General features: G+C 39.8%; 1 protein-coding gene across 1 annotated transcript in view; it reads left to right on the forward strand.

Annotated features, from left to right (window-relative positions):
* The window catches only part of GMDS (GDP-mannose 4,6-dehydratase), a 411,128-nt gene that overhangs the window by 331,494 nt on the left and 54,470 nt on the right, over positions 1-25,164 (forward strand). The window contains exon 9 of the mRNA XM_027881664.1: positions 5,763-5,859. Coding sequence (XP_027737465.1) covers positions 5,763-5,859 — 97 coding nt within the window. The remainder of the gene's footprint in view (positions 1-5,762; positions 5,860-25,164) is intronic.

The following is a 25,164-nucleotide window of genomic DNA, read 5'->3' on the forward strand; positions in this document are numbered from 1 at the left end:
TTTCAAACTATATTTATATAGTCCTCTGAATCATTCAAATTCAGTCCTTTGTACTAACAGGAAAGCCTCAGAGCTACAAATATTTTCCCTTGTAAGGATTACATTTTTTTTCTTTTACTTTCCCTTCTACTTATTACTAATTAAGTAGTACTTGGGGGAAACACTTCCCGCCTATAATTTGAACTACAGCAGGGTACACGAAACAGGCAAACGCTTGTCTTGACTAATTTTCTGTCATTAATCTTATTAAATTAGAACAGGATTGCAAAGATAGCCTGAAACCACTACAGCACTCAGAGATCTTTGCAGTCTGCAAATGTGGAAAGCAGAAAAAAAAGACAAAGAAAAGAAAAAACTGTTCAAGCTGCAGAAAGATTTATTGTGGGTTTTATTAATATGAAAATACATGCACATTTGTTACAGAAATAGTAATTGCTTGCAGGATTAGAATTAATTCAGAAAAAATGAATATTTTACTATAGTCATTTGGCTCTACATACAAATATTATCTTAACTAACGTGGTAGTTGGTCTTATAAAAGATCACCCTAAAAAGAGGAAGTTTGCAGATAATCTATAGGGTCTAACGAGGTGAACTACTAACAGAAGTGGAGCAGTGGCCTCTTCAGTGACAATGAAGGTTGAACTGAGACTGAACTGAGGGAGGAGGGTTTTTCTGGTTTGTTTGTGTGTTTGGGTTTTTTTTTTTCTTTTTACCCTGAAATAGAAGGTTGGGTTACAGAAGCACATGAGATTTGAAGGATTGCTGTGAGAATGGAAAGCCAACAATATGTTAATAATGGTGCTGTGGGGACATGGAAGAGGAGTCATCAGAAGTTATCAGCAAAACAGCTGCTATTTCCAGTCTGGTTTGCCCACCAAAAAGTGCTGGCTAGCTAGTGCTATGTGTTGTAATTACCAGCTCAAGAAACTCAGAAGCTTTCAGGTAAAGAAGAAGGGAACAGGATCTCATGCAGGAACTGTAGGCATTTTTAAGAGAGTTGAAAGGAACCCAGCCAGGTTGGTGAAGAGTGCTGGCCTGGGTGAACCCACACAAGCACAGGTCCTTGCTTAGGACTGTTCCACTTTTGTCACCATTCTTGAAGCAGATATATATTTTAGGGGGCATTTAACCCACCCCAACTGGGTAATTAACTCTTACAGCTGCGCAGGTTTTCATTACTTTCTTATTGATATAAGGTTTTATCTGTAGGCAGACCCAATAATAGTTCTGTTTCACAATTCAAATTAAGGCTGGAAGACTGTAAAAATGTAATTATCTGATTTTATACTTCATAAGAGGTATGAGAGTTTCTTCTATACGAAGACTGGGTGAGAATGAAATGTGGTGTTTCATGGGAAAGTCCATATTCCCCACCCACAAAAATTACTTCTCACAAATGCAATTTGGGAAAATATCTGATTTCAGGTCAGCTGGACATACATTTAAAGAAAGAATAACTTAAATAGAAGTTTTGAAGCCATTTCAAAGAAAAAAATCGATTCTGAAAATGTCAAAGCATCTCCTTTATAAGCTATTAATATAATTTTGTTTCAGGTTGACACTAATGTAACTTACTTGAAATTACAACTTTTCTCTCCATAATGCTTTGATTTTCACTGAAGCATTACTATTGTTTCAGAAACATTTTCTTCTCAACACCAACTTTCACAAAAGGGAGTGAAGGGATACAGCTTCAAAAGCTTTCCAATTAACTGAAAAGAAGTTAAAAAAAGAAACAAAAAACAGGGAGCCTAGCATGTATTATTCTTTTAAAGTCTTGTAACATGGGGAGTTACAATTTAGATTTTTGAAATTTGAGCTTGACAATGCTTGCACTATAGGATTATTTTAACTGTGTTTGTCTAGTTAAAAAAAAAGCATCGAAGAGCTGATTCGTCAGAGCTTTTGAAAAAGAAATTTTAGGTACATTCCTTTATGGAATACTTTTCCTTTTGATTTAAGCACAAGGTCGTGGTTACACAATCCCTATATCCTTGACTGCTTTGATGCATCAGAGCTGCTGGCAAGGTTGGTGGTTGAGTTGGTGGCAAAGGAACATACGAAGACTCATACTTAGAGTTTTCCTACAAAAGATTACTTGCAAAAGATATTAATGGTCTGTTATGTGGTGTCAGTTTTGCTGTTTATAAAGTGCCAAGACAGAATGAAGTGCTTTGGCTTAATTTTGCATGCAACAGAAATCAGGCCACAGATCTGAGAAGTCTACACAAATGGTATATCATATTACCTATGGAGGAAGAGCAAAATTTTCCTAAAATTTAATTTTTGTTCAATTTATTGTTCATTTTTAAATATAAAAATATTTTCTATTGGCATATATTTAATTTTAGAGGTGTACATGATTGTTTTGTTTTCCATAAAGAGGCTGAGCAGCTGTAGACACTAGTGGTTTTAAATATTTTTTAAAATACCATCAGTTCTGTTTCTATGTAAAGATCAAACAAGGACATGAAATGCATATACTTGTTCAGTTTATCTATGCTTCTGTAAAAGACTTCATTTTTAGTTGATTTCATGACCACCACAAAAATATATCTACTTTGCCTTGTTTGCTTTTCAATTACATCTGTTCAGACCATTTGGTCCATTTAAGTGCTATTCCCACCACTCCTCAATTAACCTGGCTCCCCTGTTTCCTTCCCTACCCATGTCACACTCCGCCAGGTGGGTACCCCTGCTTTTCATCCTTATGGAGTCCTCTGTATCTGTGGATGTTTTCACAGCTTGAAGCTTGCTCTCTTACTGAATAGTTGTAGGAAATGAAAAATAATTTGAATCTCCAAAGTTGTAAAGCATAAGGAGCATTCGTCACTGCTGATAATAAGTATTATGACAGTAGTGATCTCCAGATATGGAATTAGCCTTAAAGTAAATGCAGTCCATCCCTCTATAAATCCAGAATTTAAAAGCTCTTGAGGTGAAGAACTTTTCAAGCAAGTAAACTTGCACATGCATTTGAAATGTAACTAACTTAGTTTTATGGGAATTTCTGAGGTCCTTGATAGCAGTGGTATCCACCATAGTCAGCAAGTGACTGTCATTCTAAGCAATTCCAAATCATCCATCTCCAACAGTGAGGCACTTGACATGGAAGTGTAGATGCAAAGGGCGTCAACTTATCAGTAGCACGTGCAGAACATTCTGGCCTGTGGCTGATGCCAACAGTTGTGACAGCAAACCCATCCTTTGCTTCAATTAGAGGGTGAAGCTACACAGTGTGGGACAGGCAAAGGCCTTGCTGTAGAGGCTTGTTGTCTGCAGGCTCTAGGACCAGCATTTTGTGAAAAGCCTCCACTAGGCCAGCAGGTTCCTGCCTACTAGCTCTGGGCTTTGGCACCAGCTGGGGTTTTGGGGGATCCACTGTAAATTTAGCCCAGTCCTGATTAGCCAAACTTACTTTAGTGTTTCCCCCAAGTTACACAAGACTGTTTTCTTACCTGTGTGGGCATTGGCCCCAAGGAGCAGAAATGTGGGTACTCTGTAGCTGCAGCTATCTAAAGCCACAGCGACACAGGGGTTCCCCAAGCCTCTTCCACCATGCTTGTGCTTCAGAATAATTTGGCATGACTTTCTGAGTTAACAATTCTGACTGCAATTTGACTATAAATTAAAGAGGTGTTTGGTGTGGTTTTTTTTTTTTTTTTTTTTTTTTTTTTTTTTTTTTTTTTTTTTTTTTTTTTTTTTTTTTTTCTCTTTTCTTATGATTAGAGAGAGAGGGGAGGGGGAGCTGGTTGATGAAATGGATGTCTTGGTGCTGGTGTCAGCTTGGCCCCTGTGCAGTCCCTTTTATCAGCAGTATGGTGTTCCCAGCTGTGAGCGTAGAGGTGCCAAGAGTAATTAGAAGTGCAGCTATCAAACGTTACTTTGTTCACAATGTACTTTTTTTTTTTTTTTTTTTTTTTTTAACTTGTGAACTTTTCACATTACTGGGCTGAGCAGAACGGGTGGAGATTTCTTCTTAAGCTATTTCTATTGTTATATAACTTTGATAGCGACATTAAGTGAGTCTTTACTGGCTCAGCTGAGCCTTCTGGAGCCTGTTGGGTGTTAAATGGGGTTCTCTGCTCAGTGACCTCCAACAACTGACGTCTCCTGATCTAAGCACTTCCTGTTGTTTTACTGGTGACGGTTAGTTTTCTATTAAGCTCATTTGAGTCCTGCACATCTTTACCCTCTGCCCTTTAAAGGGAGGGGCTAATGTTAGTTTTGGCTTCTGAATGAAAACTTTGCAGTTCAGGCTTAAAACAGAGCAACTGCAAAAAAGAAAGAAAGAAAATTTAAATTATAAATCATCTTAAGCATCATGGCATGAACATTAACAGCTGACTTCACTGTCACTATTATCTGTTGGAAATTATTTCAGTGCAAAGTGTTCCCAGTATCAAGCATCCTACAGGCTTTGCTAGTCATTCAAAAGTCATGAGCTGTGTTATAAAAATTGTGGTATTAAAAAACTAGTAATAATGCATATTTGGTATTTCTTTCTGCGTTTCAGTGTTTTAACTTTCATGAGTACACAGAGGTCACATCTTCAGACTTTTCTCCTTAGCCCTTTGGGCTAGAAACTCAAAAATGAAGGCTGAGATTGTCAAAGAATTAGGTTCTTCTAGGAGCGTCAGGAGAGGGGGTAGGAGGGCTGGGGTGGGAGGGTGGAGCAGGGGAGCAAGGAGAAATCAAATCTTTAACAAAAATCCCAAGAGCTGACAGAACAATTAGCAGTAGGGAGGCAAATGGTGCTTTTCTTTCCTGGCTGGTGACTGAGGCAAAATTTTCTAAATCCCAGTGCTGTTTTAAATTATATGGATTTTACTTAAACATTAAAAAAAAGGTAGTAGACTTCATCATCATATTTTTATGCCAGGCTGGTGCAGAGCCCCATGGTAAAAAGCAGAGAGGATAGAATTTCAATTATAACTCTGGATTTTGTATATTTATTTTGGGTGGGAGCATTGTCCTCAGGCATTGAGGCTGCAGGCTGACCTGCCCAAAGGCAGAGCTAGTCACCCACCAAACTGTTCCTCTTCTGCTGCTCCTGAAATTTTAGACCAGAACAGTCTCTAAGAGAATAGTTCACAACGCAACCAGATCACGTAAATTGCAGCAAATTGCAGGCTGTTCAACACAGATGAAACTAATTTGGACAAAGTAGCTGGCTTTCAGCTCACAGGTAGTAAGTAGTGTTTACAATACATGTATGTGGAGTGCCATGTTGAGGTAGGACTGAAAACCCAAGAACTGTTTTTGTTTTGGTTTTTTTCTAGTTAAGCACAAATTAAATTATGCAGCTTAATGCTATTCAAACAGAGCTTCACATCTATAAAATTAACAAATTAAAGAGTTCCTGAAAGTACTGGCCAAAATACAAGAATTAAAAATATTTTAAGAAAACAACTTTGAACCAATCCACAAATGAAAAACCTCACTGTCATATTTATTTGCAGATACATGAGACATTATGAAATGAGGACATTTTATTTTCCCTTAACATTATGTGTTTAATTTGGAAGTCCTGTATTTTAGACCTTCCACTGAATCAAAAACCAAAACAAAGAGACTTCAAAAGCCACTGTTGCTCCATTCAAGTCTAAACTCTGCCTTTGTTCCTATAGCTAATGAGTTTATACTGTCCTGCAGGGAGAATTGACACCAGCCTCAAGTAAATGAAAGCAGGCCAAATGTTGGTAAGATCAGAGCACTAAAGTAATTATGGGTTGATTAAATGTTTATCTTCTTTACAGGTGGGAAGGGAAGAATGAAAATGAAGTGGGACGATGCAAAGAGACTGGCAAGATTCATGTGACAGTCAATCACAAGTACTACAGGCCAACTGAAGTGGTAAGAAAATGCCCTCTCTTAGCTTTGCAAATGAATAATCCAATCACTCAGCCAATAAATTGCTGCATTTGGCCAGCAGTCTGTGAAAACGGCTTAATTGCACTCCCGCTGCCAGCTTTTAGAGCTCTAAATTAGCCTGCTTGCTGGCCCCTCACAGCCAGCTACCTGGGAAGAAACAAGCGAGCAGGCGGCAGGAGCGGGTGGCCCTGTCACAGAGACGCTTGGTCAGCCTCTCTGAGTGGGAGAGGCAGTGCTGTAGGGGGTAAAACATCATATGGGAAACAAAACAAAGCTCGTTGTTCCTTCTGATTGTGAATGGAAATATGGTCACCTCTTCTCCAGCTATGAGAGCGGAAAGCAGAGAAAGGTGGTCACTGATGAGTTTGATTATAAAGTACCCCCTTCTGTGTTTCATGACAGTGTTTCAACTTCATTCAGTGACTATCCCCTGACCAGCTCAGATCTTTGTAACTATGGGTACTGCAAAATTCCCATTTTAGAAGTGCGTGTGTGCTTTGTTTTCTTGGGTGCTTTGCAGGATCCCACCTAGCAAATGCTTGTTTGCAGAACACATCCCAAGAATGCGCCAGTGAAGTCTACCAGGGATACTAAACCAACACATGCTGCCAGCTGGACCAAGTCACTAATGCCTGTGCTCCCATCACCTAATGAGCATTCTAGGAGAGGGGAAAAAACAGTATTTCCAGGGCTCCAGGGTGATGGCAATGCGTGGAGATAGTATAGGACAAAGCCTGGTTTCTGGACACAGGGCACAATAGTCCCAATTGTACAATGTAGTAGTAGGTGTACCCAGAAGAGGATGTTCTCCTTTCCCTGGGGGAGTCATACCAGCCCCACTGGCTGCTGACACAGCACCAGCTGTCAGTCGATGAAGAGCTGTCTGATTCAAGCAACGGGTGACAAGAGCACCTTTGTGTTGCAGGGTGGATGTAGGGAGCTGCATGTGTGGAAGTGAACATGGGTTCTAAAACTGAAATTCAGAGGAGAACAGAGACTTTCATGTTATGTTAATAAAGGACTGGACCTGTGTATTGCAATCAAATGCTAGGAAGTCATTAAGAGCTGTCGGTCATTCTGTGCTGTGGTAAGGTGTCAGGATGATAAGGAGGACAGAGACAAAAGGACTTGCCAAACAGGAAAAGGACACTTGACCCAACAAGTCTGTGCTTTGTGAAACCCACTTTCCTGCTTTGTCATACCTCTTACTAACAAGTACATATTCACTCCTCAAAATTCACAATTAGTATGTAGCTGTTTGGAAACCATCACTGTAGGCTGTAGTTCCACCTCATTCACGTGCTCAGACATTTTCTGCTGAAAGAGTGGTGCCCATGGTCTCCTTCTTCTCTGTCTCTATTGGTCTGCTTTTGGGAACACAATTTCTGGATTTTAAATTCAGATCACTATACATTTGTCCATTTTGCAATAGTGCATAAGTACCTTTGTCTTAAGGAACGGATGAACTTTGAGCAAACTCCTCTATGAATAGATGTGGCATCATTTTCCTGCAATCAGTTTCCTTTTTAGAACATCTCAGGATGGATACCCAGAATCACTTTCTTTTTTTTTAATTCTAATTTTATTTGTCACAGGCAGGGAAACTACTGTTTGTTTCATGCAGGGAGTCACATCTGTACAATTCAAACTACTAGACCAAAATCCAATCCATTGCAAGAAAGCAAGGAAAAGCAACAAAATTACTAAAACAGACTGACAGCCCGTGTCCCCTGCTGCCACCCATACCAATACTGCTGAAGGCAAGAAAGCCTCAGGTTGACATTTTGGAAGGAGGCTTAGATCAGTTAACAGGAATTCTGCTGTTAAATCCCAGCAGACGCAGAAAATCTGATGCTCAGATTCTCATGTCTTACTTGGAAACATTTCTGTCTGTCTGTCTCTCTAAAATTTAACATGGTATTCTGGAAAGTGAAAATAAACATAATTTAATCTTGTGTACAGTCAGTTCTGACAGTGCCAATACATTCATTTGAAAACACATTTGTTTTCTTCAGTTAGTGATCCTTGGGGTCAAGGCCTCCCATTGAAAAGCTTAGCTGTACTGAAGAAGAAACCTTGAAATGTGAGACTGTCTTCTGGTCAAACTAAGTAGACCCTTTGAATGCCTTGGCTCTAAATCTCTTCACTCTGCTTTTGACTGCTTTGGGGCCCCTTGATATTTACTGGCCTTGGGAATTGTTCCTGCTAATGTTTCCAGTGCCTGTCTCTCTCCTTCCTTCCTTGTGTCTTGGCAACTACAAACCTATCAGTACCATTTCTGTCGGCTTGTATCAAATTCTTATCAGTATCTTTTCTGACTCTTTTTAATTGTTTTTGGAGACTAACCTGCAGTAAGGATTGGAGAAAAATAGTTACTTTTGCCTTTCTTAAAATCAACAGTTTTCACAGGAGCTTCATGGCAATTTTGCTTTTATACTGAACTTTATACTACACTAGGGAAGATGCTTTCGTGCATTTTGCAGGCTTTTTAAGCACATGGCTAGTGAAGTCATACCTTACATTCATTTTCTGCCCTAGTCACGTAAAGATCAGTGCCTACTAGCATTTATTCACCTGTGAAATGTAGGTACTTCAAAAATTATCTCACTAGTCTTTTCTACTTATGTTAGTCAGAATATTCATATTGTAGGCAAACAATTTAATCTATACTTGGATTTAAATAATCTGGTATTTATAAAAAATACTAACATTAATTTTAAATTTATTTTAAAAATTAAAACTGAAATTCAATGAACTGCCTCAGTGAGTTGAAAACAATCATCCCTGCAGCACACAATATCATAGTCACCAGGTCTCTCAACCCCTAAAGTTGGGTAATTTTTACAGAATTATGATCTGTCTTTATTTTTCTTATCTCTCAGCAGGACAATTACTATTAATTTGTATGCATAAATTCCCTCAAAGAATTGCACAATTGCTTCTAATTAAATTTTGCCAAATAAGCTGTGTGAGTAGAAGTGCTTCTGTTATTTTTGCATGGCAGATATTAAGCTAACAGTTCTACAGAAGCTTGCTTCATTTCATTGCCCTTTTCTACAACAATGAAGATTAACTCCAGGTCTCGCTGGTCTGTCCTGTCATCACAGAACTTAGATATATATATCTCTCAGTTAGGAGTTTGTGTTACTTTTTTGAATGGGAAAAGAAAAGAAACCTTTCAACCATATGTAAATGTTGTTTTTTCTCTGAATCTAATGCTCTACATGTGTTACAGGGAATTCTTCCCTTCCCTCCCACCTGCATCTGCTGTTTTCCTACAGATTGGCTAGTGTAGGAACTGCAGGTTATATCTGTGCATCACATTTGTTATAGGCTGGCATGGCTGTAACTCCGAGGATGCACATGCATCATCAATGCAAATTTCCTTCCTTTAAGCAAGCCCTGGAAACTCTGTCACAATGTGATGCTAATATTTAAATAGTCATCTGGTCTCTTATTACTCTTCTTCAAAGAAAAAAGGTCACGCTAACTTGCTAACTTCTTCCTTTTGTTATACACCTTAAACAATTAAACATTTTTCTCCCAGTTCTTTATAGCACTGATATAAATTAAATATAGATACATATATATTTATATATATAATCATATATATATATATATATATATATATATGATTTCTCAAGTTTTCTGTGTGTTGCTTTTACTAAACTTTGCATCTTTGTTTAACTGTGTTTGGCCTCAGTTACCCTTTCCTTTCTTTGGAATTAAGCAGGATGGCTTTAAATTTCAGTCTCTTCAGATGTTTTTTTAAAAATTCAGCTCTGTGTTTCCCATGTTTCATTGGATTCCAGTAAAAAATTCCTTGGGGCATATCACATTCACCCAAAGTCAGCTTTTTTACAGTCAAAAACATTTTTGAACTCCTCTAAGTGTTCCTGCCCTAAAGAACATTTAGAACCTAGTGAAACCATGATCACAAACCCCTAAATGCCCCACACTTCCACTTTAGTTTTCATACAAGCTTCATTTCCTACTCTTAAGTTCAGAGCTGCCTGCAACTGTAAACTTTTCAGATATCTGCATGAGGAAACACGTGCTTCCCTTCCTCAAGGACCTTTTTTGCTCATCAATGTCAATATGTGGCCTGTACTAATACTCATGAAAATGAAATGGGAGCATTCAAGGAAGAATAATCTTCAGTTGATTTTCCTGTCTATTTTCCTCATTAGCAGCCAGGTAAAGAAGCTGTGAGTTGTCATAATACTGAGAGTATTCTCTTATTTTTTTTCCCCTGCTTATTCTGAAAATATATGTCAGCTTCTGAAAACTATTGCCTCTCTTGTCCTTAGTTCTCCTCCAAGGTGACTCTGCTGCTGTGTCAGTCAAAATCTTTATATTGTTCCTTATTTCAAACTCAACATTATCTCTGCATTGCTTTGCCATCCTCTTCCTTTTATTTGTCCCTCCTGCTAATAAAACCTGCAGTAGATTTTGTTTGGTTGATTAGCTGGTTTAGTGAAGGCCTTAGATACCAGGCATTTCAGAGGTATCTTTTAAAATGTACATGTCAAATTCAGCCAAGTAAAATAATGATTAGTAGTAATTTGTCTCTGTATAGCATCTAAGCGGCACCTAACATATTTTAAATGTTTCTCAACAAGTACGTGAAAAAGGTTTTTTTAAAAAATAGCGTCACTGTGTTTCTGCTTCTGAAACATGTATGAGCAGAGCAGATAGACTACACAGCTTGAGTAATATCACAGAGTGGCAGCAAAGTTAGGGGGAGAGCCTGATGGCGTTGTGTTCTCTTGCCATTCCTAGTGGATGCAACCATCCCTCCACAGACAGCTTTCTAGTTAATCTCACCCTGATTTTGTTAATCTTAGTTCATCCTTAGAAGATAGGAAGACCATTATTTCTATGATGTTTTCCTTTCAATATGTCACCAAACTGGAGAAGCTTCAGCAGGCTCATGTCCAGTCTTGCTCACTGTCTTGTTTAATCCTCTTAACAGACTCTTAGCAGGAGCCCTAGTTTACCTCCTTTCTTGAGGGAGCAGATACCTAATATGTGCCCCTCCAACCATCCCACACACACTTCTGACTTTTTGCTTCATAGCTAGCTCATTATATCAGTATTAGACAGCCACATCCAGTAAAGGAATCCCTCTGGACACCGCTGCTCATATGCTGTGCTTTACTTGTTGCTTCTCTTTGCGTCATCCTGCTCCTCCTCTGCTGTGCCTCCAACAAAACATTTCTCTGGCAACTTCTACAGCTGGCTCTGTTCCCCTTCTTCCTTCACCACCTCCTTCTCTGCTGTCATTCCTGAGGTTTTGAAACCAGGCGTGTGTCATCTGTGACCTTCACATCTTCATTGATCTTCCTGAGAACATCAACCCGAGTCTGCTTTCCAATCAAATGCCACAACCATCTGACAAGACTAGCCAGAGGAAGAGGGTGTCCTTACCTCCTGGGGTCTAAGTTGGAGTGCTTTTGCACCTTGGGCGTTGCACCATATGTTCATTTACAAGACGAGTAGTTTTTCTTTGGAAATGTTCAGACTAGTTGAAGAAATCTCTGACTAACTTTGGGCAATGCAATTTTCCAGTCTGGGTGGGTATAGAGATTGCAGCCCCATTGAAAAACTGTGTAAAGATAAAGCTGTCATCCAGGCAGAAGGGTTGGTGGCTTTAATTCGTTGCTCATTTTTTCTGAAGGCTGTTGACACATGGTAATTAATGGCAATCTTAGATGTGACAGATCCAGGCTCAATTCCTGAAAACAGATTTTTAAATTAAACTTAGGTGACTGGAGGATTAAGGCTGAGGGAGAGATGAATGAGGATAGAAGGCTGTTTACCTCCTTAATTAGAAACTGCCTGATTCAGCACTGCATCCAAGCAAGTGCTTCACTTCAAGGGCATGAATAGTTAATAGGGACAGTTTCCATACTAGTAGCTAAGAGAGTGCTTGTGTCCATTGTTGCATCTTAATATGAGGCAAAGCAATATATTTGTGATGGTAACTGAGACGGCCAGCCTGAACATTGTGGGAACTCAGGAGGTGCCAGCTCATTATTCTTGTTTACCTGGCCCATTGTACGTGAGCACAGTGCTCAGGAGCAGAGATGCTGAATTAGCTCAAGAGAATTTCTTTAGCCAGGTTCTCTTAGGGTAGCTTTGCAGGCAAGAAGGAATTAGATCAAGTTCATGCAGTTTGTAGTTTTAATCAACTGCTCCTGCATTAATGTTTCCTGCCCATAATTCCTCTCTGCCTTCCTGGCAGTAGGGGGTCTTACTGCCACCTCTTCACTTATTTATGTTTATTCATGCACATAAAGTCTCTCTTTATCTCACCTCCTATCCCCTTGCCTCCCCCTTCCCTTGGCCTGCCATTTGGCCTCCTCCCCCCACTTGTTATCTCTCTCTGTTGCCTTACCCTCATTTGGACCATCCCTTGTTCTCTTATCACTGCCTGTCCCATGCCTGTGCCATGCCTGTCCCATACAAACACTCCAGCAGATGTGGTGGGAAATGCAAAGCCTCTGAAGGGAAGTCATGGGGGTGGGAGAGAGCCTGGAGCAGGCAAAATCCACAGCAGAAGTCTGGGCTTAGGCAGCACCAAAGACACATTTGTCCCAACTGCTAAGTGTTCCCTCTTGCCAGCAGTCTCCGCCACCTACAGACTATTCCCCATTTCCTACAGGAGATCAGACATTCAAAAGAGTCAAACTGTCCTTCAGACGACATTTTGGAGTGCCCCGTTAGAGTGGCAGAATGGCTCAGCACAAATCTGTTCCCATCAGGGCTTTCTGAAGACCTTGGCGTCAGAGGTGGTTGAGGTCACTTACACAGCTGATTTCTGGTTCACATTCAAAAGTGGGAGCATGTCTGAGGATCTGTCTCCCTTTTAGAAGCTGTTTATTTTATTTTACAATAGGGTTTTAAAAGTCAAGCAATGTCTTAACAATACTGTTCTCATTTTGACTGTGTTTCCCACCTCGTAACCTTTTCTTTTGAGTGCGTTGTGCCAACACAACCCTTGCAATGGTTTTAGAATGGCAGCAGAAAACTCTAAATGGCATGATTTATAGGAAAATAAAAATGGCTTTTGAATATAGAGGATATGAGACAGAGGTGAGGTTTCCTTCAGCAAATCTGGAATTAAGGGCTAGACTCATGTCTAATTTCTTCAGCCTTAGCCAGAGCTTGCTTGCTGTCTCTATTTTATTTTATGGGTGAGTGGGTGCACAAAGGAAGATGACAGCCCCAACTTGGTTTATCAGGAGATCATTTTAGTGTTGGTAAAAGCAGTTTCTGCTGGGTTTAGGTCAGCAGATGCCTTGACATTGGCATTTTCAGCATGAAGTCTTCTAGTCAGTGGTTTGCTGGGGGAACGGCTGTCTTGAGCTTGGGTATGCCACGACACTGAATATTTTTCCTGCTTGAAAGATGGTACTTCAAGCCACTGATTCTCAAAATCCTATGGCACCTTCTGCAAAATATTTAGCATTGTTACTTTGGTGAAGGTGTTAAGAGACTGAGCACAGTTGTCCCTTGGAGGGACGCTCCAGGGCAGTGTGAAAGGGCTATAATGGACCAAGTAAGGAGAAATGCATGAAGGTGTAGCCAGTTCTGAGGAAGGAGGAAGATTTGGGGGTTTGTCTCCAAAAGCTTTCATTTCATGATTTTTCAGGTGTTTCACAGTCCAAAAATTACGATAGACTTCCTTCAATTAATTTTATTTCTTTAGTTATCTGAAGTTTATTCCCCAAGAAAATGTAGGATGTTTTAACTTCACATACATGAAAAAAAAAGTCAAAAAATATTCTGCTCATAGGAAAAAAAAAAAGAGAAAAAAATGGCTCTTCAGTCTTTCTAAGGCAAGCCTAATTTGGGGGGCAGGCGCTTTTTGATCTGACTATTTTTTAGATTGATCCTAGAAGTCTTCTGTCTCCCCAAAAAAGTCCACAGGAAGTTTTTGCTCAGACTCTTATCTCTGTCTTTCACCATTTGCAATTTCTCTCAAAAGGGCAAATGGTGGAAAGAAAGTAGAGGTTTGGAAGTGGTTGCTTAAAAAAAAAACAACCTTCACTTTTCTGCTCTCTCATCTTTAGAGTCATCATTTGTTAATTAATAATTTCATGATGGAGACATGAAAAGGTGGGACCTTTGTTATTATTGCTACCCTGTGATGACGATGAAAATGTTGAGGAGTGCTTGACCACCTTCCAGATCTTCTTGTCTCTTCTATATATTGCACTAAAAACCTGTAGCAATGATTCTGAGCTTATCAGAACTTACAGAAAAAAATTACATTGTTAATTATTTTTTTGTATCCTTAATACTTCCCATGTGTTCAAGGAGAGCTTGTATGGTTAAATTGCAGGAGAAATTGAACCTTGCAGATATAAACAACTTTTAAAAGGTGGTAGTGCGGGTACTTGTTGCTGAATAAAGCCCTAGAAAATTATTTCTGTGGCATAAACCTCTATAGTACTTGTCATGAACCAGGAAATGGATCTTCATGCCCATCTTGGATGCTACCCAAATAGTCTGATGTCCCAGCTGGATGGGTGAAAGAGGAGACAGTAATTATCTGCAGGGCAAGAGAGACTTAAACATTAAGAGCTTTATGCCTAGGATCAGCTGGAATTTTTGCTCATTCCTCACATATAGTCTCTGAGCTCACCAAAGCAGACAATATGAAAAATATTAACAGGATTCAAGAAGACATTAGTAATAGATTAAGAGTGCATGCCTCCCTTGTGAGACTTTTTTTTCCTTGATTTTTTTTTCCTTTCAGTCAGAAAAGTCTAAAGGTGAGTAGGTGAAGTCAATTTTAATAATTCACAGACAATAATACATATATTTCTTACTTGACAGAGCTAGTGTTTAAACTATTAGCATTGTCTGGCATAACATGAAACAGGATCAGTCACTCATCCCTTTGAAACCTCTAACCTGGCCTCATTTAAATTTCTTCCTTCCAGCTTTGCCAGTATGTTTTAATAGTCTTGGTAGAGCTCTCAGCTGCCTTGTGACTGCAGACTTTATCTACCAGGTTGTGGCTAGGAATAGAGTAAGACAGCACCATTCCTTGTCAGCTTTTCTGTATGCAATGACATAGAAATCTCAGTGCTACAGATAGCCACTGAAATTCAAAACAGACCACTTGACTGCTGAACAGAAATGAATTTTTAAAACAGATTTTCTTCTTTAACTCTGTTCTGTAATTTTTGAAAGTACTCTTACTTTTTTTTCCATCCTCCAAATTGCTGAACTGGTACTACTTCGCAGTCATCCTTTGTATTGAATAGCTGTAAAGGGGAAAAGTGGATTAACAGTAATGAAAACAAAAATTCTGGTTTACAGTAGGACACCTGCCTGTTTTTTTACAGTGATCTGTGACAAGTTCATGTTTGTTATTCACTACGTCTGTTACCAAGTTAGTGCTTTACAGACCTCAGCTTTAAAAATGTCCAGATTGGGTGACTAGGAGATTAATTGCTTTTGTTTTTATTTTTAATTCAGCTTGACTCATAAAATATTATGCTTCCACCTTCTTATTTTGAAAGCAAAAGCATATATTGAAGCTTCTTTACAATAATAAAGGCTTCTGACTAAAGCAAGTGGCTTCCACTGTAGTTTTTCCTTAGATAAGAGTTGTAAATTTCCAAACCTCTAATCTTTGGCAGCATTTTCCTCTTGATCCAACTTTCTGTTTCCATCTGTTGGTGGAGATTAAAAAGTGGGTTGTGAAGGTGAAATTGGAAACAGAGGAAATGTGAGGTTTTAGGAAAAGCTCAGGTAGGGCCAAGTTTGTTCCATGCACTGTTTTCATATCTATGAAACAATGCCTACTGGGGCCTCTTCATGTACTGCAGTGTCACCACCGATCACATGTTGTGACATTCACTCCTCACTCAAAGCAATTCTTCTGTAGTGCTAATCCTATAAAATTACCACAGTCTTTTATCCTGCACATAGTTGGCTGAGAAGGCTTGCAGATGAGTATCCAAAGTAGTATTTAGGTGGTTTTCCTGACCTTTCTTTCCCTGTCTCCTCCCCAAGGTGCTTATTGGTATTATCTCTGTATTTTACGTATTTTGTTAGATGCCCTCTGTATAGCTTCTGGGCTTAAAATAAAGGCCAAAGTTAATCTTGACCGATGAAGTGAATCCCAAGAGTAAGATACCTCAGGAACTGTAAGCAAAAAGTTGTCATGATTAGAATGTGACTAGCCCTATAGGTAAGCCACCCACCTCTATAACAATTCAATAGCTGTGGCATGATGAATGCAAGGGGTAGGTGGACACAGAAGTAAAAGCAGAAACATGTGAAGGTGCATTATTCACCACAGTAGAGACTGACAGCAGCGAAGACTTATGAGCTCTTGAAGAACAGCCAAAGGGCGTTGGTGATGGATGACAGGCTGTTTGTGTGCTGGAAAGCTCACAAGAAGTATTCTTATTTTTGCCTTCTAGTATTAGTGACCACAATTAGTTCTACTTTGGCTTAACTGCTGAATGGAATTAGAATTAAAAAAAAAAAAAAAAAACATGATTGACTTAATTAAGTTCTTAAATATGGCTTTGTGAAGGATTTTCTACTCCAGAGTAATGCCTGGACAATTATCTTTGATACCTTTGATAGCATAGCTTGCTATGACTGAGAATACCCTGGATGCAAACATCTGCATCCAGCAACTTCTTCAGCTGTGATATCTTTTCAGAGGAAACAGGTGTCAGGACCATGCTTGCTGGGTGGAAAACTTCTGGGAAAGCCCTTCCTATGTACCAGGTACTTGGTGTCTTATGTACTTGCTATGGGTTTTGTGAGGATCAACATTATATACCAGAGTTCGTCAAAAGGGCATTGACACAGAGGCAGCTTATGACTTACTAGGACTTTGAGCTGGGAGGGACCATTTAGAAATGTGACGAAGTGATTGGAGTCACTGTTTCTCTTGGTTGGAACTACCAAGAATTGTCCTATTTATCACGGTGAAAGAAAAGGCTCTGCTAAAGGGATATGCACAGTAGTAAGAGGAATGTAATCAATAACTTTTTTGACACACCAATGAATGCCAATGGCTGCTAGAGACAGAAAGAGATAAATGTTTTAGATGTGAATGCCCATTTGGTTTGTATACCAGCTTTTCCTTTGTTGCCGACTACCTTTTTTTTCTGTAAAGCCTTGTAGTGGGCTGACCCTGGCTGGACGCCAGGTACTCACTACAGCTGTTCTCTCACTCCCCTCCCTCTCACTTCCCAACTGAACAGAGGAGAGAAAAAAAACAGCAAAGGATTTGTGAGATCAGGTAAGAGCTGGGAGAGATGATTCACTGATCACCATTATGGGCAAAACAGACTCAATGGGAATATTAATTGAATTTATTACTAACAGGATCAGAGCAAAAGAGTGAGAAGTAAAATAATCTCAAAAACACCTTCCCCACCACTCGTCCTTCCTTCCATTTTCTCCCTCCTCCCCACCAGAGGTGAAGAGGGACAAGAAATGGGGGTTATGGTCAGTTGTTGTTTCTGGGTCCCTCCCACGGGAGACAGTCCTTAATGGACCTCTCCGGCATGAGTCCATCCCACAGGCAACAGTTGCTCATGAAACTGCTGTCCCGTGGGTCACTCCTCCATGGGGTGCAGTCCTTCACCAGTGAGCTGTACCAGTGTGGGTCCCCCACAGGGGCCAGAAGTCCCACCCAGGAAAAACCTGCTCCAGCGTGCACTCCTTACTCCACAGGCTGCAGGTCCCAAGCAGGACCTCGCTCCTTCTTGGGCATCCCACAGGGTCACAGCCTCTTTCGGATATCCATCTGCTCCATCATGGGCTCCTCCCTGGGCTGCAGGTGGGTCTCTGCACCCCGATGGTCCTCCATGGGCTTCAGGGGCACAGCTGCCCCACCACGGGCTGCCCCACGGGCTGTAGGGGCCTCAGCTCTGGTGCCTGGAGCACCTCCTGCCCCTCCTTCTGCACTGACCTTGGTGTCTACACTGTTGTTCCCATGTTCTCACTCCACTCTTCCCTGGATGGAATTTCTGACTGTGCAACAGTTGGCTCTGGCCTTGGCCAGTGGCATGAAGCTTCACCAGACAGGGGAAGCTTCCAGCAGCTTCTAAGAGAAGCCATCCCTGTACTATTACCCTCCAACCCCCTGCTACCAAAACCTAGCCACAGAAACCCACTACTAGCCTGTAGAAGGTGGGTTGTCCCTCGAGTCTTCCAATGTCTCTTTTAACTGCCAAGAACTCAGCAAGACACTGTTTGCAGAGCAAAACTTCACAAGACATAGTGTATCAAGAATGCCTTCAAACACTGGGTGATATGAAGGCTTCATCAGAATTCCTGTGCAACCTGTCAAAGACTGTTTAGGAGATTGGCGTGCTCCAGTAGATGTATCGCACTTGTGTGTCACTTCCAAAAGTGGATTGTTGAGGCAGAATAAGGAACTTTACATCAAGTTCCTCTACAGGAAAATGTTCACTTTGGATCAGGATTAGAAGTGAATAAATATCCAGTTAGAATTTTTGCATTTTCCCTTTATTCATTACTATCAACTCCTCAAATTTTGACCTTCTCATAATAAATGCCATCTAACTAATTAGAGGAATCTCTGTAGAGATGCACTTTGAAGAAAGGCATTCTGTTGATGTAAGTTATTTTAACATAGGCTTTAGATATTGGAGTAATTTCTGAATAAGGAAAGGGAGGCTTAGACATTTCTGTAAGGACACTAATTTAAACTGTAATGGTAGTGGGAAGAGATGACTTAACAATGCACTGATGGAGGTAAACAGACTCATTTCTGTGGAGAGGGTGTTGACAAGCAGTGATTTTTGGGAAGCCTCCAGACAGAGTCCAGACTCCGACTTTAGGGATTTAGGCAATATAAAAATTATTATTAAAAAAAAAAACCAAAACAAACAAAAACCCCCAAACCAACTCAAACATTTACATCAGCTGTGCCTGCAGGTTTTTTTTCCTTTTTTTTCCACATACTTTTGTTCTATTAAACATTTCCAGAAACACTGTACAGTTAAGCCTAGCCCTGTGAAAAGCACTAATATCCTTTGTTGATAAACTCTTCCTGTGTTGCTTTTGTGTCAAATCAAGTACATTTCAACTGCAAGTTTAGTCTTCTTCAAAAGAATAAAATATGTAGGACCTTGAGCCTGATTGACTTCATGTGGACCTGAACCAAAATGATCATATTGAATATCATGTTGTTGAATATGAAGTGTCCTTGCATATTTTCATGGCCTTAGGCATAGATATAAAGATGGCTTACTCCAAAATCGAGTTCCAGGCATGCTTACAAAATCGTTTCCTCATGTCCCATATAATGTTTTGCTTTGGTTTATTCTCATTCCCCAAATTAATTTTTATTTTTCTTAATAAGGTGATGCTTTGGGGAGAGGAAGCTTACAAGCATTCTGCTTTGGTGCTTCTCTTTTGCCCCCCTCTACAAAACATCCTATTGATTTCTGCTGCAAAGAAAGCAGATTCCTCTTTCTGTACCCTCAGATGTCTCCTGAAAACTCTCTTGTTGCCCTCAAAAATCACTGTACTAGTGATGTGCTATGACTTCTTGTGCATCTCGATGACCACTGCTGTTTGGTGTTGTGTTCTTGCACGGCCCTTTATCTCTACTCATTTGTGCTCCATTTCATGTACTGTCGGCATGTGCATGCAACTTGACAATGATTTAACCTGAACAAAGGAGAAAAATCTAGTCACAACAGTATGAAGTGCTTTGGTGCAGCAGAAACAGGGTAAATTACCCCATATAAAAGCCTGTTTGTCACAGCAGCAGTATAACTTCATGTTATTAGCTAGTTCAGTAGTATGCTCCATGGCCTTGGATTATGAACATTTTGCATAAGAAAATTTCTTTTGGCCCCGGTTTGCAGCACAGCTAGAGCAGGAAGATTCTTGGTGATGGCAGAAGTTTTTAGACGCAGACTGTAATAATCACCATTACACCTTTGCAAAGATTTTAGAGAAACGTATGTGGAAACCTCTTTATTACATCTGTTAATATTCTGACCCATAAATGCAGACTTCCACCTGCATGCAAAAGCTGAAAGAAGCATACCAAACCCAGTTCACTGGCTGAGTAACAAGACAGCTTTTCAGTGCCCTGAGACCCAAGGAGCTCATCCTCTTACTGGAAATTCTTTGGATACCATCTTTAAATGTTTTACAGTATTTTTATTAGTACTTTCCACTCTTCAGTGGATCAATGGAAGCCTGTTCTGAAATTCTAGGCACTTCTTTCTTTGCATTAGTGTTTCAAATTAATGGTCTGCAACTGTAAACCCACGTATTTGTACTGACACGTTTTTTAAATATAAAGCTCTCATGTTCCTGCAGTTAAAGGAAGATCCAAAGAAAATGAGAATATCTGGCACTCCAGTCTCCACTATCAGCTCATTAGCCAATTTTACAAATTTATTCTTCATGCGGAAAAAATGTTGTGACGTAGTGGCTTGTTGGCTGTATCATACAAGTGCTACTGCGTTACTATAAATTTCAAACTTTTTTTTTTCCTTTTTATTTTCCACATAGTTTCATAAGATGTATTTTATATTCAAAATTATGGAAACATTGTAAGCAGTAAACGTGGTTTTATCTCGCCTTTATATGGATTGTATAGCACCTGGCTTTTTCTTCTATCGGAAAGATCCAGTTAGAATCTTAGAATAGAATCATAGAATATCCTGGGTTGGAAGGAACCCACAAGGATCATCAAAGTCCAACTCATGGCCCCGCACAGGACACCCCAAGAGTCACACCATGTGCCTGAGAGTGTAGTCCAAATGCTCCTTATCTCTGGAAGGCTTGGTGCTGTGACCACTTCCCTGGGCACCCTGTCACAGTGCTCAGTTGTGTTCTGGGTGAAGAAACTTTTCCTGATATCTGGCCTAAACTTTCCCTGACTCATGCCATTCCCTCAAGTCCTGTCACTGGTCACCAGAGAGAATAGATCAGTGCCTGCCTCTTTGCTTCCACTCATGAGGAAGTAAAAAGTACCAAAGAGATCGAAATAGACTTATCCTGTAGTTTCTCTACTAAAAATTGAAAATTCAGGGTTAAGGATCAGATTGTCATTGATTTACTGTGATCCTTGGGTGAGTTATGTACAATTTCTCATTTTCATTTACAGTGTGACCTTCCTACATGACTTTTACATGAAAATGGGCTTTACAGGGGAAGTTTATTAACTACTTGAGTGAAGGCTCAAGTATCAGCTTAATTCTGCTAGTGGCACATGTCATGTGCAGACTGCACAGTATTTTTGCAGGGCTGAGGCTCTTCTTCTGTCCTATTTCTTTTCACCATGTGCTTGTGCACAGTGTGACTTATACCTCTCTATTGAGATACATTGTCTTCCTATTGTATTAATCTTCCTAGCCTTACACTTAATTCTCTGCATTCTGATCATCTAATCACCCATCTTCCTATACTGTCATTAGTCATTCCAATATTTTCCTTCCTCTTCCTCCCACTCATCTCTTACCACTCCTTTTCAAAAGTATTTAGAACATTGCATTTTACTGTTGCATCTCTTCAGAACTAAAATACTTCTGTTTTACTTGATGCTTTTTTTTCCCACAAAAGAATTATGAGACTCTTTTTCCAGAACACCAATTTCCCACTTCCATTACTCCCCAGCACCTACTACTCTCTCTGCTTTTGCTACCCAGCTAGCTGAACATGCAAGCATCTTCTCTATCTTGTTGCAGAAACAGAACTTCAGGTTTTATTCTAGGAGATGGTTTTTAAAAAGATTTCCAAGAATCTCACGTTGTGCTTACACGGAACAAAAACAAAAAAAGCACATGCCTGGAAATACTCTACAGGCAAAAAAATGGGGAAAGAGTCCAACTTCTTTGTGGTTTTTTTTTCCCCAGATATTGGTAAGAAAGTGAAACAGAACTTGATTTGGTGTTCATTCTTGATGAGATGCATGTGTCATGCACATACATGTGCTTTCCCTCTCTTTCTTCTCTGTTTAAATCCCATTTAAACAGTGCTCGGTGACTGCTGGGAGTTGTAATCCCTGTGCAACTCTGTCATGAGGCAAACACCAGCTGGAGGGGCAGCTCTACAGAACAGTCTGAAACCAGTTGAGTTGCTGAGGAGTCATAAAAGAGGGGAAAAGCGGTTCATGAGAACCAAACCAGTGCCTTTTGGAAAATGTTTCTTGCACTCTCTTAAGAGATGCAAAGTCTGTATCTTGTACAGTTTCTTGTGCTTAGCCAGGGACAAAATTACAAAACATAAAATGACAGAACCTCACAGCAAACTGGTACTTTCTCAAATTTGTTGGACAAGGTATTTCACACAGCTTCAGAGTAGACTCAAAGCACCTTTAAAAGTCTACTGTTTACTCTACAGAAAGAAAACCAAAATATTTTACTTTTTACTAAAGGAAATTTTATCCCACCAACAGAATCATGAACAATGTGAATATTTCTGTTTGGTTCCCTACTCCTGATGCATGTTTTCATTACCCATCTCTAATATCCCTGTTTGGGTGTATTTGTAGAAGGTTATCTGAAGAAACACAGATGTTTGAAAGTTTACCATTCTTTTGATTAAATAACTTGCTAGGATATATTTATAGCTTTGCTGATTCAGAGCCATAGGTTAACAACTCCTGTACTCCAATACTATTGAGTAATTGCCCAGAACACTATCCTAACACTTCTGTAAAGCAAAGCACTAGGGACTGTTAGTGTAGAAAACTGTAGAATTTTATAAGGGAATTTTAACAGGGAGCACTATTAAAAATAAATTCCTCTATTTATGAGTATTGGCTAATGAGTGGAATGCTAAAAAAGATGCTAAGTAGGGGCGGGTTCAGCAATAGAAATTATAAACAACAAGTATTTGTGAGTGGTGAATATAACATAGTTGCTATTACTGGTTTCCTTGGTGTTATGCTAAAAAAAAAAAAAAAGTAATTGGTACCTGTGTTATAGTAAAGCAGATCTTGGGCATGTTTGATGATGCTGTGAGCTATAACAAACATCCTGGCTACAAGGATATTTGGCTATTTGCATCTTCAAATTAAGTACATCCCACCCTTCCTGCTTGCAATCTTCTGCCAAGGCAGCACACTAAAAGGTTACTGAAATGAGAAACTTGGGAACTATTGTTAGTGGAGAATGAGAAGGTAGACTTAAAAATGGTTTACGTTCTCTTAGGAAAATATACTGAACTGAAGTGGGTTTAAAGCTGTGTGCTGTGAAACAGATCTCTTAACACTTGACATGCACTACAAATGGAGCCATTCGTTCTTCAGTTGAAACTGATTTTTAAGTGCTATGGTGTTGCTGCCTGTGTTAGACCATCTTGCAGAACACAGGGACCAAAGAGTTAAAATATGGAAATGATCAGTCAGGTACAGCTGAAATCCTGACCACAGACTTCAATGGAGCCCAGGTCTCATTTGCATGGTGTGTTTTCACAAAACAGATCCTACTACCTGGAGACTGGATGCTTTCAATAAAATGCTTTATGCTTCTTAAGAGATGATTTTTGGTGGGATGGCTGCAGAGACAGGGAATGGTAATCCCAACAATTTCATCCAGGGTAAGAATTGGAATTGCAGTGACAATGATTTTCTTTTGTTTTGGTAATTTACAGAAACACACACACACAGATATGCACACAAACACTCTGTCTTGTCCTGTCCTGTCAATTTGGAAACGTTTGCTTCTTCCCCTCTGCTTTTTTTCTGACAAAATACTGCAATTAGAAGACCTGTGAGTATTGCTGTACAGATGCTCCAAAGTTTTGGTTTAAAGAAAGAGTTTATAAAGCTCTCCCCTTCCGTGTGATGGCAAGAGTGGTGCAGCTCCACTGCCACTCACATACTTTCACTTACTTGCTGTGACCAACTGCAAGTCAGATTTGAAGCAAAAAAAGCCAGTGATACCATGCTTATTTCACTCCCAAACTCAGTCCCACAGTAACAACTGATAGTAATCATACTAATAGTAGAGTAGAAGCTTAGAGAGACACTGGACCTCAGAGCTGCAAACAGTTCCCTAGGATCTTGCGTCCTGCTTCAGGGTGGAATTTGTGAGCAAGGCATCCCCTCCAGGGTTACTCACAGAGGAAGGAAGGGATGGCCGGTGTCTTGGCCTTAGGGATGAAATGCTTGCCAGCAAAGCTGGAGCACTGAAAAGGTCTGCAGTTCAGCAGGATTGTGGTGTAAATACTCCCCCACAGCCAGGATCAGTGGACAGACAGAGACACTGAGTGAAGGCTTACTTTAGCTGTACATGTTCATCCCTAGGAAAACAAGTATTTTATTTCACCAGTCAAACCCAATTCAAGGGTTTGTAATATCAACATCCCAGAAGTGACCTTGGTTTTCCGAATCAGCTAGCACTGACTGACAGGCATGGTTGACATGACAAAGGAAGGCAGTATATTTACTGGAAGTAACCTTGGCCAAGCATGATTGTCTTCAAGAATGGCTGAGGTGGCCACTAAGTGATGTTTTCTGTTGATTTCCTTATTCAATTTCCTTCAGGTAAAATGCTGGTGTTTTATTTGGGGGTGCTGTGAGCTGAGAATACTTAGGCAACGTAAAACAGTACAAGTACAAAATTTTGCATGTATTTAGTGACAGTTCTAACCTTGGGCTGGAGAAATGTGACATCTGTGCAGACAAGCAGAAGAGCCATTGTACACTTTCAGACTTAAACTGAAGTTTTCTAGTGTCCAGGTTATTTGCACGTTGAGGTGAAAGGTATAATATTTCTCAAAAAAAAAAAATGTTCTTTGAAAAAGCGAAACAATAATTGTTGCTTCAGCAAGATTTTCGGTTTTAGCTTTTTGTGACTTTAAAGTTCTCCCTGTGTTTTCAGTCCTAAGTTCATGATCTAGGATTAGTGTAACATAACATACATTTTGCTTGGCTTCCTAAACAAGTTTTTATCAAGTTACACTGTGCTTTGCAACCTTGGAAACTTTTTTATTCTCACTTTACACTTAAGAATTCACAGCTATCTCCGTGTGCGATGCAAACATTGGCTGTAAAATGAGCAAGTAAAACACCTCCCTGCAATTAAGAAAGGAGGTGGTTTCCTCAGTGAAAATAATCTGCATTGGCCATAGAAAGACCTACAATTCAGCATCTCATTTAACACTTCAGATTGTCTTTGCAAATGTGGGCTAGAGTCCAACAGCATTAGGAAATCCTTGGTGAATAGTAATCTGGAACACAAAAAACAGCCATCATACTTCAATACAATTGATAGCCTCTACTTACTTACTAGCAGTCTTCTG

The sequence above is a fragment of the Empidonax traillii genome, unplaced genomic scaffold (assembly GCF_003031625.1).
Source record: "Empidonax traillii isolate 1590-97213 ecotype Southwest subspecies unplaced genomic scaffold, ASM303162v1 scaffold92:size1159251, whole genome shotgun sequence".
NCBI lineage: Eukaryota > Metazoa > Chordata > Aves > Passeriformes > Tyrannidae > Empidonax > Empidonax traillii.